Source organism: Ranitomeya imitator, chromosome 6, assembly GCF_032444005.1.
Source record: "Ranitomeya imitator isolate aRanImi1 chromosome 6, aRanImi1.pri, whole genome shotgun sequence".
Lineage (NCBI taxonomy): Eukaryota > Metazoa > Chordata > Amphibia > Anura > Dendrobatidae > Ranitomeya > Ranitomeya imitator.
Genome location: NC_091287.1, coordinates 27,399,455 through 27,415,427, shown reverse-complemented (window position 1 = coordinate 27,415,427; position 15,973 = coordinate 27,399,455). Strand labels below are relative to the sequence as shown.

At 46.4% G+C, this 15,973-nt stretch overlaps 1 protein-coding gene across 1 annotated transcript in view; it reads left to right on the top strand.

Moving 5' to 3' along the window:
• SLC25A13 (solute carrier family 25 member 13) overlaps positions 1–15,973 on the top strand; it is a 107,114-nt gene that overhangs the window by 8,854 nt on the left and 82,287 nt on the right. Inside the window, exons 2-3 of the mRNA XM_069729359.1 lie at positions 13,697–13,750; positions 14,617–14,759. Coding sequence (XP_069585460.1) covers positions 13,697–13,750; positions 14,617–14,759 — 197 coding nt within the window. The remainder of the gene's footprint in view (positions 1–13,696; positions 13,751–14,616; positions 14,760–15,973) is intronic.

The window sequence follows — 15,973 nt, the reverse complement described above, 5'->3', positions numbered from 1 at the left end:
GTGTTTGTTATTCCTAACAGGTTACCTGACCGTTCAGTCCCGGATGCTGATCCGATGTGACAGCGGACGGGGTAATCGGATGAGGTCGCCGTCCCGTGTATTTCCTGTGGGGCCTGGACAGATACAATGTGGGGGGAACACTGCTAAATTATTTTTAACCATAGGCAACATTGTAACAAGTGGAAATAAAGTTACTGATTCCAGGAAAGTGAGGGCTGCTGTTATGTCGGCACCATAGGGAGACGGGCGTGCAAAATAGAAGACGCTGCTTTATCTACCGTATTTATTTTTGTTTCTTTTTCAATGGAATCATAAAAAAGGAATCTTCGGCTCCAGCGTTATCACACTGCACACTAGGGTGAGCTCCGGGCAGAGGAGACGCTCTTACGTCCACGCAGGACAGATTCACAGCGGACTTTTTACTCTGATTTGTATGCATCTAGTTGTGGAATTCATGGCGGCTGCAGTGCGAATTTTACGTTTTGTGTTGCGCTTGTCCTTTTGCAACGTGCCGCAGATTTTCCGCCACTTTTAGCCAGCTACGTATTTGCCCTGTGTGTGCCCCCTGTCAGACTCCTGTTGTCAGCAAAGCTCTGAAATAGTCTCTTGGGGTTTCCACGATCGCGTCCTGGGCCCCATGTGGGGTAACTAACTACTTAGACGCTGTCATGAACGGTGACCGAGGCATCTAAGGAGTAAAACCGTGAGCACAGTTCACTCCAATCTCAACATCTGTGACAAACGCATACTAAACGTGCCTTTTTTTTCATATTCCCATGGTTTTTCTCAGATTCTAAACTTCAATAGCGGCAACGGTGTGTAACCGTATACATGTTATTAAACCTATTCTGTAGCTAATGCTTGTCATGTTACTGTTAATATTCACACCTTGGCAGATCTTCTGCCTCCGTTTTTGCATTAGGCCAAATTCGAAGCAGAATATAGTAAAATTTCATCTTGCAGCGAGTCAATCCTTCGTGCAGAATTGATTGCGTCCCGTAACGCGGGGGATTGTGTCCCTTCTGAATCCACTCTTTGAACTTGTCATGTCTCCCTCTTCCTCCTCCAAGCTTGTTATCCATATCCCCCTTGTAATAAGGGTATGCTCACGTTGAAATTTTCAACATATAATTTTTGAGCTGAAAATTTCACATCCGAAAAAGCTACCTAAAAAAAAAATGCTGTTTTTGAATCTTAAGTTGTTTTCCGCTGCAAAAGCCTTGCACAAAAAATGTACGTTTAGCAACGATTTACTTTGGGAAAGGCACCAAATAAGTCAGATGATGCTTTAACCCTCTGATCTTAAGGGTAAGTTCACACTAGGCGGTTTTTTTTTTCTGCAGCAAAACCTGATCTTTTGGCAGGAAACAAGCTGAAGGGGGAAAAAAGCACGTTTTCCTTTTGATTTTTTTTCTTGCGGTTTTGCTGCAGTCTTGGCATGCTAGATTTGTCTTTTGTGCATGCTGATAAAGTTTAGTGTTGGGGGGGAAAATTTTTCCATTTTATAGAATCACGTTTTGGCACAAAAATTGTAGCAAAAACCTGATACTTGCATTTTTTTCACCAGCCATTCATTTCAATGGGAGAAAAACGCTGAAAGTGACACGCTCTGTTGTGCAAAAAAAAAATCATGCAAAGCACAAAATCCTTATGACAAAAAACAAGGTGTGTGCAAGTTTCTGAAATGTCACACACTTTGCTGGTACTGTAAAACAAAGCTAAAAATTTGCAGAAAAAAACACTGCAAAAACACCTAGTGTGAACTTAGCCTAAATTTGACTTGATCACTTAAGTTGGGAAGCTGAGTGTTGTGAGCAAGTTTTTAAGTAGATTTTGGCGCAGAATCTGATCTCAAAGCCATGTATAAAAATTGTTTGAATTAAGCCAATTGTTAATTACATTTATTTTTTTGTGCAGGTTTGTATACTCATTACAAATGGAGTAAAGTTATTTCATATTTTCATCTTTTTAAAGTTTTCCAAACTATTTTGTTACAGCTCCTATGCAGACTGTCTCCATGGTAACAGACAAAACAGCAAACAAACTTTGATCTTGAAGTTGTATACCATTCCACCGGTCGTGTGCTATGCGGCAGGTTGGCTAAAAGCGGAGGACAAGTGGAAGAAAGCGCGAGGCTGCAGGGTCAGACTACATAGCTTGTTTGCGGTCTGTTACCATGGCGAAAAATTAATAAAACCATGACCCCTGTTATGTTTTTTTTTCTTGTAAAACTAGTCTAACCCCCCCCCCCCCCCACTCAAAAAAAAAAAAAAAGTTGTTACCCTTGGAAGAAGTGGAGGAAAAAAACACGAAAATTTGTCACCCCGTCAGGGAAGAGTAAAGGTACCGTCACACTAAGCGACGCTGCAGCGATACTGACAACGATGTCGATCGCTGCAACGTCGCTGTTTGGTCGCTGGAGAGCTGTCACACAGACAGCTCTCCAGCGACCAACGATCCTGAAGTCCCCGGGTAACCAGGGTAAACATCGGGTTACTAAGCGCAAGGCCGCTTAGTGAGCGCCGGCCAGCCGTAAAGCACAGCACAGCGGTGACGTCACCGCTGTACTTTACGGCCGGCGCTCACCAGTCAGTGCGGGAAGCTGAAGACGAGGGACATGACCAGACACCGGGAATGTAAGTATGTAGTGTTTGTTTTTTTACATTTACAACGGTAACCAGGGTAAACATCGGGTTACTAAGCGCGGCCCTGCACTTAGTAACCCGATGTTTACCCTGGTTACCAGTGACGACATCGCCGAATCGGCGTCACACACGCCGATTCAGCGATGTCAGCGGGAGATCCAGCGACGAAATAAAGTTCTGGACTTTCCCCAGCGACCAACGATCTCCCAGCAGGGGCCTGATCGTTGGTCGCTGTCACGCATAACGATTTAGTTAACGATATCGTTACTACGTCACAAAAAGCAACGATATCGTTAACGATATCTTTCAGTGTGACGGTACCTTTAGGCTATGTGCACACGTCAGGATTTTCTGCAGAATTTTCCTGAACAAAACCGAACTTGACGCGTTTTTTTGCGTGGTTTTTTTTCCGGAGCTTCCCAATGCATTAAATAGCGGGAAAAAAATACGAAAAATCCACAAAATTAATGAACATGCTGCGTTTTTTTCCGCGAATGTGCACAAAAATTGCAGAATGCATTAAAAATGATGGGATGCTTATGTATGCGTTTTTTTTTTTTTTAAGCGTTTTTCCCTCGGAAAACGGCCGGAAAAATGCAAAAAATCCTGAACGTGTGCACATAGCCTTAATCTGGTTGTTACACAGTGCTGTTGAAAGCAATGGATTGTCCAAGTAATCCATGGACCAGTGGTCGTTATCCAGAGCAGGCGACTCTCTCCCGAGACTCTTTTATTCTGGCTTATAGTTCCAAATCCCTGAATGGGAGACCTGCACCTAAACTGGCTTCTCTGATGATGATGGACGCCGTTCCCAAAGCTGAGCCACTTGCAGTGTTATTGCATAGCTGAGGCTTCTGCCGGCTAATGGTCTGTCCATAAGTCCCTGTTATCTGCAGTCATGTTTCATTGTGCAATGTTGCACGCGCTCCCTGACCTGCCGTTTATAAAATCACATGCCATGTGCATGCTGGACTTTATTTTGTTACCTGCTCCGCTTCGTGTTTGTTCAGGATCGCGGCACGTGGCCAACATTAGTAAATGATTTCAAGGTGCAGAGAGCAGGAACGGTGAGGTTATTCCGAGTCTAATGAGCCTTCTCATTGCTGACTTTATATAGAATATATATGTCTAAAAAATATTTTATAAGCAAATATAGAATACATAAAACAAAAGTGTGATAAGGAGGAATTAACTGTCACCAGATATATTTTTATATTGAAAGGGGTTGTCTACTTTTGCAGTTCACTTGTCATCACTCACCCTCCACCCCAAATTCTTGAAAATAAGATCACAACGTCCCACCATCAGTGCAGATTTTTGTCCCGCATTTTGAGAACCCCTTTAATTTAGGCTGGTTTCACACTTGCGTTTCAAAACGCATGCGTTTAAAAAAAAAAAACGCATGGTGAAAAAACGCATGTAAACGCGTGCAAACGCTGCGTTTTTTTGACGCATGCGTTTTTGCATGTCGTGAAAAAAAGCAGCGTTTTCACGCGTTTACATGCGTTTGCGTTTTTTAAACGCATGCTGAGAAATGTGTGACAGCTGCCAATCATCAAAATAAAGTAAAAAACCCACTATAAACAGAAATAGGTAGGGGTAGGGATCATAACCCTAACCCTAAAGGGATCCTAACCCTAATCCTACCCCTAAGCCTAAAGGGATCCTAACCCTAACCCTAAAGGGATTAGGGTTAGGGTTAGGATCCCTTTAGGGTTAGGGTTAGGATCCCTTTAGGGTTAGGGTTAGGATCCCTTTAGGGTTAGGGTTAGGATCCCTTTAGGGTTAGGGTTAGGATCCCTTTAGGGTTAGGGTTAGGGTCCCTTTAGGGTTAGGGTCCCTTTAGGGTTAGGGTCCCTTTAGGGTTAGGGTCCCTTTAGGGTTAGGATCCCTTTAGGGTTAGGATCCCTTTATCACCTTTATGGTGGGGGGTGGCATATCAGTGTGTTTTCCGTTTTTTTTTTTTTAAATAAAAACGCATGCGTTTTTAAAGCAAACAAACGCATGTGCTCAAAAACGCATGCGTTTCCATTGACTCCAATGTATTTTTTGACACAAAAAAACGCATGAAAACGCATGCGTTTTTATGTGTCAAAAAAAGCCTCTCAAAAATACTACAAGTTGCATTTCTGAAAAAGAACGCATGCAGCAAAAAAACGCATGCGTTTCAAAACGCGACCAAAAACGCGTACAACAAAAAACGCATACGTTTTCAATGTTAAATATAGGAGAAAAAAAACATGCGTTTTTTGTGCAAAAAAAGCTGCAGACAAAAACGCAAGTGTGAAACCACCCTTACACAAGAATGGGCAACTCAGTTTTACGCACCTTAGTTTGGAGTTTTAGTTTTCCTTACTTTCTACTTGCAACTTATTTTTTTTTGTCTTGGATCATTCACAGAGGTATCGTTCTTTGCCTTCGCACCTATAGATCCGTGCTTCATTTTCTACCCCGTTCTCATTGTGTTATCCATATGGAACGTCCCAGGAGAGAGATTATAATTCTGTTGGAGTAAAAAATAAACTTTTAAGACAAGAATTGTAGTATCTTTTTTTTCATAAAATGCTTCTTTAAAATAAATTCTACATCTTTATCCTTTCCCGATGGCTCCTGAGGAGCAATTTTGCTCCCAGTTTTCTGTCCATTAGCTTTATGAGGAATGAAACACTTACACCCCCCACCTGCCGCACCGCCAGCGCCTCCGGATATCACATTGATCCAGATTTAAGGCTTCTTTTGAGATTTTCCAATTCTCTTGAATTTCAAGTGTTCCGTGTCGCGCTCCCTCTCCCCGACACCCGAGGAGTCTCTCAATGGTTTGGTAATTGAAACTCTTTATGTCTAGGGGTAAGTGGCTTCCACAAACGGATTACTGTGCCAACTTTCCCAATATTTCTCCACCTGGTGGTTTCTCTTTAGCAGATTATGACTTATAGACTTCTTATTTTAAGCATTTAAGTTGAGGAGAGGAATTTGCAAGATCAGATCATTGAAGTTTTTTCTTTTTTGCCCCTGAAATGACCGCACTTAAGAATAATATATATCTTGCGCTTCTAAGATTTGTGTGCCCCATATAAACTAGCAATTTCTTCATCATTAACATGCAAGTCCTGTACGATCGAGTATTGCATATTCGATACACAGAAAATAAGGGGAAAACAGTGTTGAAGAGTGAATGTCCACTTCCCTGCTGGCCTACTCGTAGAGAAGTCAATGCCCACTTCCCTGATGGAGTAGTGAATGCCTTCTTTTCTGGCGGTCTAGGCATGGGGGCGTGACTGCCTTCTTCGCCTTGCGGTCTAAGCATGGTGGCGTGACTGCCTTCTTTGTCTGGCGGTCTAGGCATGGTGGTGTGACTGCCTTTGCCTTGCGGTCTAGGCATGGTGGCGTGACTGCCTTCTTTGTCTGGCGGTCTAGGCATGGTGGCGTGACTGCCTTCTTTGTCAGGCGGTCTAGGCATGGTGGTGTGACTGCCTTCTTCGCCTTGCGGTCTAGGCACGGTGGCGTGACTGCCTTCTTTGTCTGGCGGTCTAGGCATGGTGGTGTGACTGCCTTCTTTGTCTGGCGGTCTAGGCATGGTGGCGTGACTGCCTTCTTTGTCTGGCGGTCTAGGCATGGTGGCGTGACTGCCTTCTTTTTCTGGCGGTCTAGGCATGGTGGCGTGACTGCCTTTTTTGTCTGGCGGTCTAGGCATGGTGGCGTGACTGCCTTCTTTGTCTGGCGGTCTAGGCATGGTGGCGTGACTGCCTTCTTTGTCTGGCGGTCTAGGCATGGTGGCGTGACTGCCTTCTTTGTCTGGCGGTCTAGGCATGGTGGCGTGACTGCCTTCTTTGTCTGGCGGTCTAGGCATGGTGGCGTGACTGCCTTCTTTGTCTGGCGGTCTAGGAATGGTGGCGTGACTGCCTTCTTTGTCTGGCGGTCTAGGCACGGTGGCGTGACTGCCTTCTTTGTCTGGCGGTCTAGGCACGGTGGCGTGACTGCCTTCTTTGTCTGGCGGTCTAGGCATGGTGGCGTGACTGCCTTCTTTGTCTGGCGGTCTAGGCATGGTGGCGTGACTGCCTTCTTTTTCTGGCGGTCTAGGCATGGTGGCGTGACTGCCTTCTTTTTCTGGCGGTCTAGGCATGGTGGCGTGACTGCCTTTTTTGTCTGGCGGTCTAGGCATGGTGGCGTGACTGCCTTCTTTGTCTGGCGGTCTAGGCATGGTGGCGTGACTGCCTTCTTTGTCTGGCGGTCTAGGCATGGTGGCGTGACTGCCTTCTTTGTCTGGCGGTCTAGGCATGGTGGCGTGACTGCCTTCTTTGTCTGGCGGTCTAGGCATGGTGGCGTGACTGCCTTCTTTGTCTGGCGGTCTAGGCACGGTGGCGTGACTGCCTTCTTTGTCTGGCGGTCTAGGCACGGTGGCGTGACTGCCTTCTTTGTCTGGCGGTCTAGGCACGGTGGCGTGACTGGCCTCCGCATGGCGGTCTAGGTACCGCGGCGTGACTGTCCTTTTCCCCTGGCGGTCTAAGCATGATTGGGTGACTGCCCTTGTCCACTGACGGTCTGGGCATGGCGGCGTGACTGCCCTCTTACCACAATATATTCTGGCTGATTTCAAACCCTTAACAAACGCAAGTAGGTCAACTTTTATGGATCGTCTAAAACTGTGGGTAACCACAATTGTTCCCATACAGCAGCATACAGTCGGCAGCACATGCCTTCTTTACACCGTGCAATGTGCTGCCGATAATGCTGATTTTCATGTATGTAACATGATGATCCTATCATCTGAAGAACAAGCATTTTGCGCATTAGTTGGGGGGGGGATGGGCAGCATTTTCACATCATCTGGTATTAGGGAACCAGTGTTGGCTGTTTTTTAGCTGCAGTAAATGGTCTTTACAATGCAAAAGGGACGAGAGAAGGAGCCTGTAGGCTGAAGCTAAAGCTGTTGACATGCAATATGGCGGCAGGCAGGTTGTTGTGGTTGTAGGTTCAGGAGCCCTTTTCTTAGATTTTTGCGGGACCCCCAATGATTGTTATCCCCTAGCCAAAGTATTGGGGGATAACTTGCATGATGGAGTTTAGTGCTTCCGTTTTCGCAATCCCAGTAGTCAGACCCCTAGCGATCACACATTTATCACCTATCCAACCCCTTTAACATTGTGGCGGAGTCCTGGTTATCGCGGACATTTACAGGGATTGTCCGCTAAGTATTATTTTTCCTTTCTCAGCTATTTGTTTACCTGGAGCATTCAGTTTTATGCCATTTTTTTATGGCAGCTTTCTGCACCACCGGTTACACTTAAAGTAATTTCTGAAAGTAGGTGAAAAATAAATGTTTTTGCATAGGAACGCAGGATAATGTCACTTCGAGTGATTTTGATTTTTCTAGTTTTGCCGAACCAATTTTCCATGCGAGCCGCAGACTCGACAACTTCTGCTTCTCAGAATGGATTTTCTGTACATTTCTGCGGCGACTGCCTTTCCTTTTTCGATTATTAACATCTCAAACTGAATGATTGCAAGTGGAAGGGAATTTGTGTAAGGTATCTCTAATCATAGGGGAGAGCATTAAAACTCTTGTTTCCTCTCAATAGTTGTAAATATAATTGACGTATGTTACCACAGCGGCGACTGAAGAGCTTATTAATCGGTCATTTACTTTGCCTATCAGCCTGTTCTTTTCTTGTCGCTAACATTTTGGATATACTGTTTAGTCAAAGAGCAAATAAAATTACTTCTGAACTGCTGACATTCTCCATATGTCGGATACTTCTTAAAAAAAGATTTTTACAAGTTGCTTTTTTTTTTTTTTTTTTTTTTTTTTTTTAAATTTTAGTTTTGGTTATTAAATTTGCATCAGATTCGCTTTCTTGTGACAGGTTGGTGCTGGTCCTCCATCAGATTCGCTTTCTTGTGACAGGTTGGTGCTGGTCCTCCATCAGATTCGCTTTCTTGTGATTGGTGCTGGTCCTCCATCAGATTCGCTTTCTTGTGACAGGTTGGTGCTGGTCCTCCATCAGATTCGCTTTCTTGTGACAGGTTGGTGCTGGTCCTCCATCAGATTCGCTTTCTTGTGACAGGTTGGTGCTGATCCTCCATCAGATTCGCTTTCTTGTGACAGGTTGGTGCTGATCCTCCATCAGATTCGCTTTCTTGTGACAGGTTGGTGCTGGTCCTCCATCAGATTCGCTTTCTTGTGACAGGTTGGTGCTGATCCTCCATCAGATTCGCTTTCTTGTGACAGGTTGGTGCTGATCCTCCATCAGATTCGCTTTCTTGTGACAGGTTGGTGCTGGTCCTCCATCAGATTCGCTTTCTTGTGACAGGTTGGTGCTGGTCCTCCATCAGATTCGCTTTCTTGTGACAGGTTGGTGCTGATCCTCCATCAGATTCGCTTTCTTGTGACAGGTTGGTGCTGGTCCTCCATCAGATTCGCTTTCTTGTGACAGGTTGGTGCTGGTCCTCCATCAGATTCGCTTTCTTGTGACAGGTTGGTGCTGATCCTCCATCAGATTCGCTTTCTTGTGACAGGTTGGTGCTGATCCTCCATCAGATTCGCTTTCTTGTGACAGGTTGGTGCTGGTCCTCCATCAGATTCGCTTTCTTGTGACAGGTTGGTGCTGATCCTCCATCAGATTCGCTTTCTTGTGACAGGTTGGTGCTGATCCTCCATCAGATTCGCTTTCTTGTGACAGGTTGGTGCTGGTCCTCCATCAGATTCGCTTTCTTGTGACAGGTTGGTGCTGGTCCTCCATCAGATTTGCTTTCTTGTGACAGGTTGGTGCTGATCCTCCATCAGATTTATTTTCTTGTGATGTGTTGGTGCTGGTCCTCCATTAGATTTATTTTCTTGTGATGTGTTGGTGCTGGTCCTCCATCAGATTTATTTTCTTGTGATGTGCTGGTCCTCCATCAGATTTATTTTCTTGTGATGTGTTGGTGCTGGTCCTCCATCAGATTCGCTTTCCTGTGACATGTTGGTGCTGGTCCTCCATCAGATTCGCTTTCCTGTGATGTGTTGGTGCTGGTTCTCCATCAGATTTGCTTTCCTGTGACATGTTGGTGCTGGTCCTCCATCAGATTCGCTTTCTTGTGACAGGTTGGTGCTGGTCCTCCATCAGATTCGCTTTCTTGTGACAGGTTGGTGCTGATCCTCCATCAGATTCGCTTTCTTGTGACAGGTTGGTGCTGATCCTCCATCAGATTCGCTTTCCTGTGATGTGTTGGTGCTGGTCCTCCATCAGATTCGCTTTCTTTTTTTGAAAATCTTTTTATTAGAAATTTATAATATAATACAAAAACGTACAAAATATACATTTCCAAAGTTGATGATATGGTAATGCGATAATGTGACAATATAATGATATTGTATCCCTTATCCCCCCACCCCAACATAAACTAAAAACATGAACCTCCATACTTTGCGTAGACTTAATCATAAAAGTACCTCATGAAATTGGTGAGTTACCTCCTATCCGCTGCAATAAATACCATTGGGTATTTTCAAACTGTGCCCTCAGTTTCTCCCTAGTCTCCAAAGGAAGTGATGGAATAAAAGTATCCCATGTGGAAAAAAATTTGCTTACTTGTTTTTCTTTGTTAGTTAATGTGTCTAACCATTCCATTCTAAATATGAACTGTATTTTTGTGCGAATGAAAGGGAGTGAAGGGATTAAGGGACTCAACCATTGATGTAAAATACTCTTCCTAGTTGCTGAAGCCCATATTGTAAGTGTTGCCTTGACGTATTTGGGTAGTTTTCGAGATGTTTCATCTAGGATGTTAAAAATGGCCCACTGCGGAGTGAGTGTGAAGTCTACTCCACAGATTATTTGCAATTCATTATGTACTTCTCCCCAAAGTTTTCGAATCTGCGGGCAGCTCCATAAGTGATGATAAATGTCGGTGTTACGGGCTTTACATTTAGAACATGGGTAGATGATGGATGGGGACATTTTAGATTGCATGCACGGTGTGATATAGGCTCTATGTAGAATTAGAAGTGCCATATCAGTGTAACTGCTATATGGTAGAATCTTTCTTTGTGTTATGGTAGCTTCAAAAAGGTCACTCACCTCCAAGTTTGGTATATCTCTCAACCACCTCGCCACGCCCGTGGTTTTTCCTTCCCCCACCCATTTCCTACGCAATATTGAATAGATGTTACTTATAGAAGCCGGGTGGGCTTTTGTATTTCTGATAAACCCATCCAAATTGGACCTCCCCTGTGCCGTCCCCCCCAATGTCTGACATTTCTGTACTAAGCTACGCGCTTGGAGAAATAAGAACGGTTTATTATTAAATAATGGATATTGTTGTGATGCCGTTTCAAAGGATATTATTGAGAAATTAAGATCTAATAGGTCTATTACCTGCCCGCATCCCTGAGAAGCCAAAATCCCAGATTCGCTTTCTTGTGGTTGGTGCTGGTCCTCCCATCAGATTTCTTTTCTTGTGATGTGTTGGTGCTGGTCCTCCATCAGATTCGCTTTCTTGTGACATGTTGGTTCTAGTCCTCCATCAGATTCGCTTTCTTGTGATGTGTTGGTGCTGGTCCTCCCATCAGATTCGCTTTCTTGTGATGTGTTGGTGCTGGTCCTCCATCAGATTCGCTTTCTTGTGATTGGTGCTGGTCCTCCATCAGATTCGCTTCCCTGTGACGTGTTGGTCCTCCATCAGATTTATTTTCTTGTGACGTGTTGGTGCTGGTCCTCCATCAGATTCGCTTTCCTGTGACGTGTTGGTGCTGGTCCTCCATCAGATTCGCTTTCTTGTGATGTGTTGGTGCTGGTCCTCCATCAGATTCGCTTTCCTGTGACGTGTTGGTGCTGGTCCTCCATCAGATTCGCTTTCCTGTGATGTGTTGGTGCTGGTCCTCCATCAGATTCGCTTTCTTGTGGTTGGTGCTGGTCCTCCCATCAGATTTATTTTCTTGTGATGTGTTGGTGCTGGTCCTCCATCAGATTCGCTTTCCTGTGACATGTTGGTTCTGGTCCTCCATCAGATTCGCTTTCTTGTGACGTGTTGGTGCTGGTCCTCCATCAGATTTATTTTCTTGTGATGTGTTGGTGCTGGTCCTCCATCAGATTCGCTTTCTTGTGACGTGTTGGTGCTGGTCCTCCATCAGATTTATTTTCTTGTGATGTGTTGGTGCTGGTCCTCCATCAGATTCGCTTTCCTGTGATGTGTTGGTGCTGGTCCTCCATCAGATTCGCTTTCTTGTGGTTGGTGCTGGTCCTCCCATCAGATTTATTTTCTTGTGATGTGTTAGTGCTGGTCCTCCATCAGATTCGCTTTCCTGTGACATGTTGGTTCTGGTCCTCCATCAGATTCGCTTTCTTGTGATGTGTTGGTGCTGGTCCTCCATCAGATTCGCTTTCCTGTGACATGTTGGTTCTGGTCCTCCATCAGATTTATTTTCTTGTGATGTGTTGGTGCTGGTCCTCCATCAGATTCGCTTTCTTGTGGTTGGTGCTGGTCCTCCCATCAGATTTATTTTCTTGTGATGTGTTGGTGCTGGTCCTCCATCAGATTCGCTTTCCTGTGACATGTTGGTTCTGGTCCTCCATCAGATTCGCTTTCCTATGATGTGTTGGTGCTGGTCCTCCATCAGATTCGCTTTCTTTTGACGTGTTGGTGCTGGTCCTCCATCAGATTCGCTTTCCTGTGACGTGTTGGTGCTGGTCCTCCATCAGATTCGCTTTCCTGTGACGTGTTGGTGCTGGTCCTCCATCAGATTCGCTTTCCTGTGACGTGTTGGTGCTGGTCCTCCATCAGATTCGCTTTCCTGTGACGTGTTGGTGCTGGTCCTCCATCAGATTCGCTTTCCTGTGACGTGTTGGTGCTGGTCCTCCATCAGATTCGCTTTCCTGTGACGTGTTGGTGCTGGTCCTTCATCAGATTCGCTTTCCTGTGACGTGTTGGTGCTGGTCCTCCATCAGATTCGCTTTCCTGTGACGTGTTGGTGCTGGTCCTCCATCAGATTCGCTTTCCTGTGACGTGTTGGTGCTGGTCCTCCATCAGATTCGCTTTGTGTCGTGTTGGTGCTGGTTCTCTATCAGATTTATTTTCTTGTGACGTGTTTGTTGATCCTCCATCAGATTCGCTTTCTTGCGACATGTTGGTGCTGGTCCTCCATCAGATTCGCTTTCCTGTGACGTGTTGGTGCTGGTCCTCCATCAGATTCGCTTTCTTGTGATGTGCTGGTGCTGGTTCTGGTTCTCCATCAGATTTATTTTCTTGTGACATGTTTGTTGATCCTCCATCAGATTTGTTTCCTTCTGATGTCATGGTGCTGGTCCCGCGTTAGAGTAGACCTGTCAGTTCCTCCCTAATACAAAATCAAGGCTACAATGTTGTTTAACATCAAATCCAGTGGCAATTTTATAATCAAACCTTAACAATAAGCAACTTTTTAAGAAATCTGGGTCTCTAGGGAACCACCGCAAAGGCGGACGGAGCCACACAAGGCCTGGATTTCTTTCTTTCTTATAGGGTGTTGCAATATGGGTATGAGGTGTTCGAATCTCATTTAATTAACTGGTGATCTATTCCACTGTGGATTTGCTGCCCGAAAATCCAGATGAAAAAATCTTTTAGCATTTCTATTATCCAATAGCTCTTACTGCGAGTTAGGCTGTGCTGAGTTCCCTTTAATGCAGTTAGAAAGAAATCCTCCTGGATTTGGGTATCGCTTCCAAATTTGAGACTACCCCTTTTGAGCACACAACTTCCGGCACTCGTTACGAAGACCTTATTCTAGATTTGTGCCTTCACTTTCTTATTGGTGAAGGATCCTCAGTTCTGGTTATTAATTCTGTTCTGTAGTCGACCGTATAAAGGGTGATTGTGCACCGCTGTGCTGGGGGCACAACGCTAAACCACCTCTGCAGGGGGCTTCATTCTCTGCACCAGCACAGTTCTCGACAGTCCGGCCATAACAAATCTTAAACTGATCGTAGCCATGTAGAAATCTTTTTATTGGCTGGTGTTGATTAACCAGGTATACATATAATACTATGTATTTTGCACCATAAATCACCTGCACGTGTCTTTCCCTCTTCCAGGTAGCATTGACCAAGAGAGCTGATCCAGCTGAGCTAAGAACTATATTTGTCAAGGTAAGGGTGTTTTTTTTTTTTTTTTTTTTTTTTATGGCCTAGAGTAGACCATAAAATGCTCTTGATTGAAGGGGTACTCCATGGCCCCCCAAAAATAAACTATTTGGTTGTTCTTTTAATGAGTCCTCCACCCAAAACTCTGCCACTTTTTTATTTTACTTTTTTTTTCCCACTCCCATTAGCCCCCTGTAATTGGTAACATCCTGAATTTGCTGCCAGCGCCCCCTCTGTAATTACATTTCCCAAAGGCAGAGCTGTATTTCTCACATGTTCCCACCCACTCCGCCTACAAAGCACCATCCTGAGACTACTGTACAGGCTCAAGATGGACACATCGCTGCACACAGTTTCTCCTTCCTAGCATTCCTTCTGTATGTATGTATGTGCTATCCTGAGACTCTCCTGTAGTCAGTAATGTTTTCAGGAGCTGAGCATGGAGTCGTGTAATGCAATAATTTATTATAGTGTAATCTAGCACTCTGGAAGACCCAGCACCATCTCCACTGGCCAAAGTCGGACACTGATAAGATTTCAGGCTCTTCACAGAACAAGTAATGTCCTTTCCCTCCCTGTGCACATCCCCAGTCACTGTAAACTTGATTAGGATCACAGGCCACCCCCCATGACCTCACCATTTAGGGCTGCTGGCTGAGCCAATCAAAGTACACAAAATCTAAGACCCTATCAAGAAGTAATGGAGTCGGACGTCCCATCAAAACATGTGACCGCTCAGGAACAGAACAGAATTTTAATATCTAGTCTAATTATGAAGTTCCTTCATTTTTGATGGTTTACAATGGTTTAATCTTTATGTCCACAAAACCCCCTTTAAATTTTTTTTTTTTTGGCTTCATTTTTTTTTATAGTATGCCAGCGTGGAAAAAGATGGAGACCATTTTATGTCACCAGTCGACTTTGTCAGACGTTACCTGAACTTCACAGGAGATGGAGAACCAAACCCCAAAACGGTCCAGCTCCTGGCGGGTGTGGTGGATCAGACCAAAGACGGGTGAGTCTATGTGTATACAATTTAACATTTGCATTCTAGGGGGTTTCGTAAGTGAGTCTCCCCCCCCCGCCTTGCCGTGGAGGCCTCTGATAGGACGACCTGTGTACATGATAGGATGCTGGTTTAGTCTTGCAGGCTTGTGATTTCAGCAAAAGGAGAGGGCTATCAGACTGTCTAGTTTAATGTCACATCCTACATATACTGCAAGCTTTAGTTTTATTATTTCATTTGCATAGAAGCCTATGAACAACATGCTCCAGAGGCAACTGTCCTGAAATCCTTCCCCCCTTCTCTTGCTGCTGAAGCGCCGTCTTCCCCCCTTCGCTCGCCGCTGAAGCGCCGTCTCCCCCCTTCGCTCGCCGCTGAAGCGCCGTCTCCCCCCTTCGCTCGCCGCTGAAGCGCCGTCTCCCCCCTTCGCTCGCCGCTGAAGCGCCGTCTACCCCCTTCGCTCGCCGCTGAAGCGCCGTCTCCCCCCTTCGCTCGCCGCTGAAGCGCCGTCTCCCCCTTCGCTCGCCGCTGAAGCGCCGTCTCCCCCCTTCGCTCGCCGCTGAAGCGCCGTCTCCCCCCTTCGCTCGCCGCTGAAGCGCCGTCTCCCCCCTTCGCTCGCCGCTGAAGCGCCGTCTCCCCCCTTCGCTCGCCGCTGAAGCGCCGTCTCCCCCCTTCGCTCGCCGCTGAAGCGCCGTCTCCCCCCTTCGCTCGCCGCTGAAGCGCCGTCTCCCCCCCTTCGCTCGCCGCTGAAGCGCCGTCTTCCCCCCTTCGCTCGCCGCTGAAGCGCCGTCTTCCCCCCTTCGCTCGCCGCTGAAGCGCCGTCTTCCCCCCTTCGCTCGCCGCTGAAGCGCCGTCTTCCCCCCCTTCGCTCGCCGCTGAAGCGCCGTCTTCCCCCCTTCGCTCGCCGCTGAAGCGCCGTCTCCCCCTTCGCTCGCCGCTGAAGCGCCGTCTCCCCCCTTCGCTCGCCGCTGAAGCGCCGTCTCCCCCCTTCGCTCGCCGCTGAAGCGCCGTCTCCCCACTTCGCTCGCCGCTGAAGCGCCGTCTCCCCCCTTCGCTCGCCGCTGAAGCGCCGTCTCCCCCCTTCGCTCGCCGCTGAAGCGCCGTCTCCCCCCTTCGCTCGCCGCTGAAGCGCCGTCTCCCCCCTTCGCTCGCCGCTGAAGCGCCGTCTCCCCCCTTCGCTCGCCGCTGAAGCGCCGTCTCCCCCCTTCGCTCGCCGCTGAAGCGCC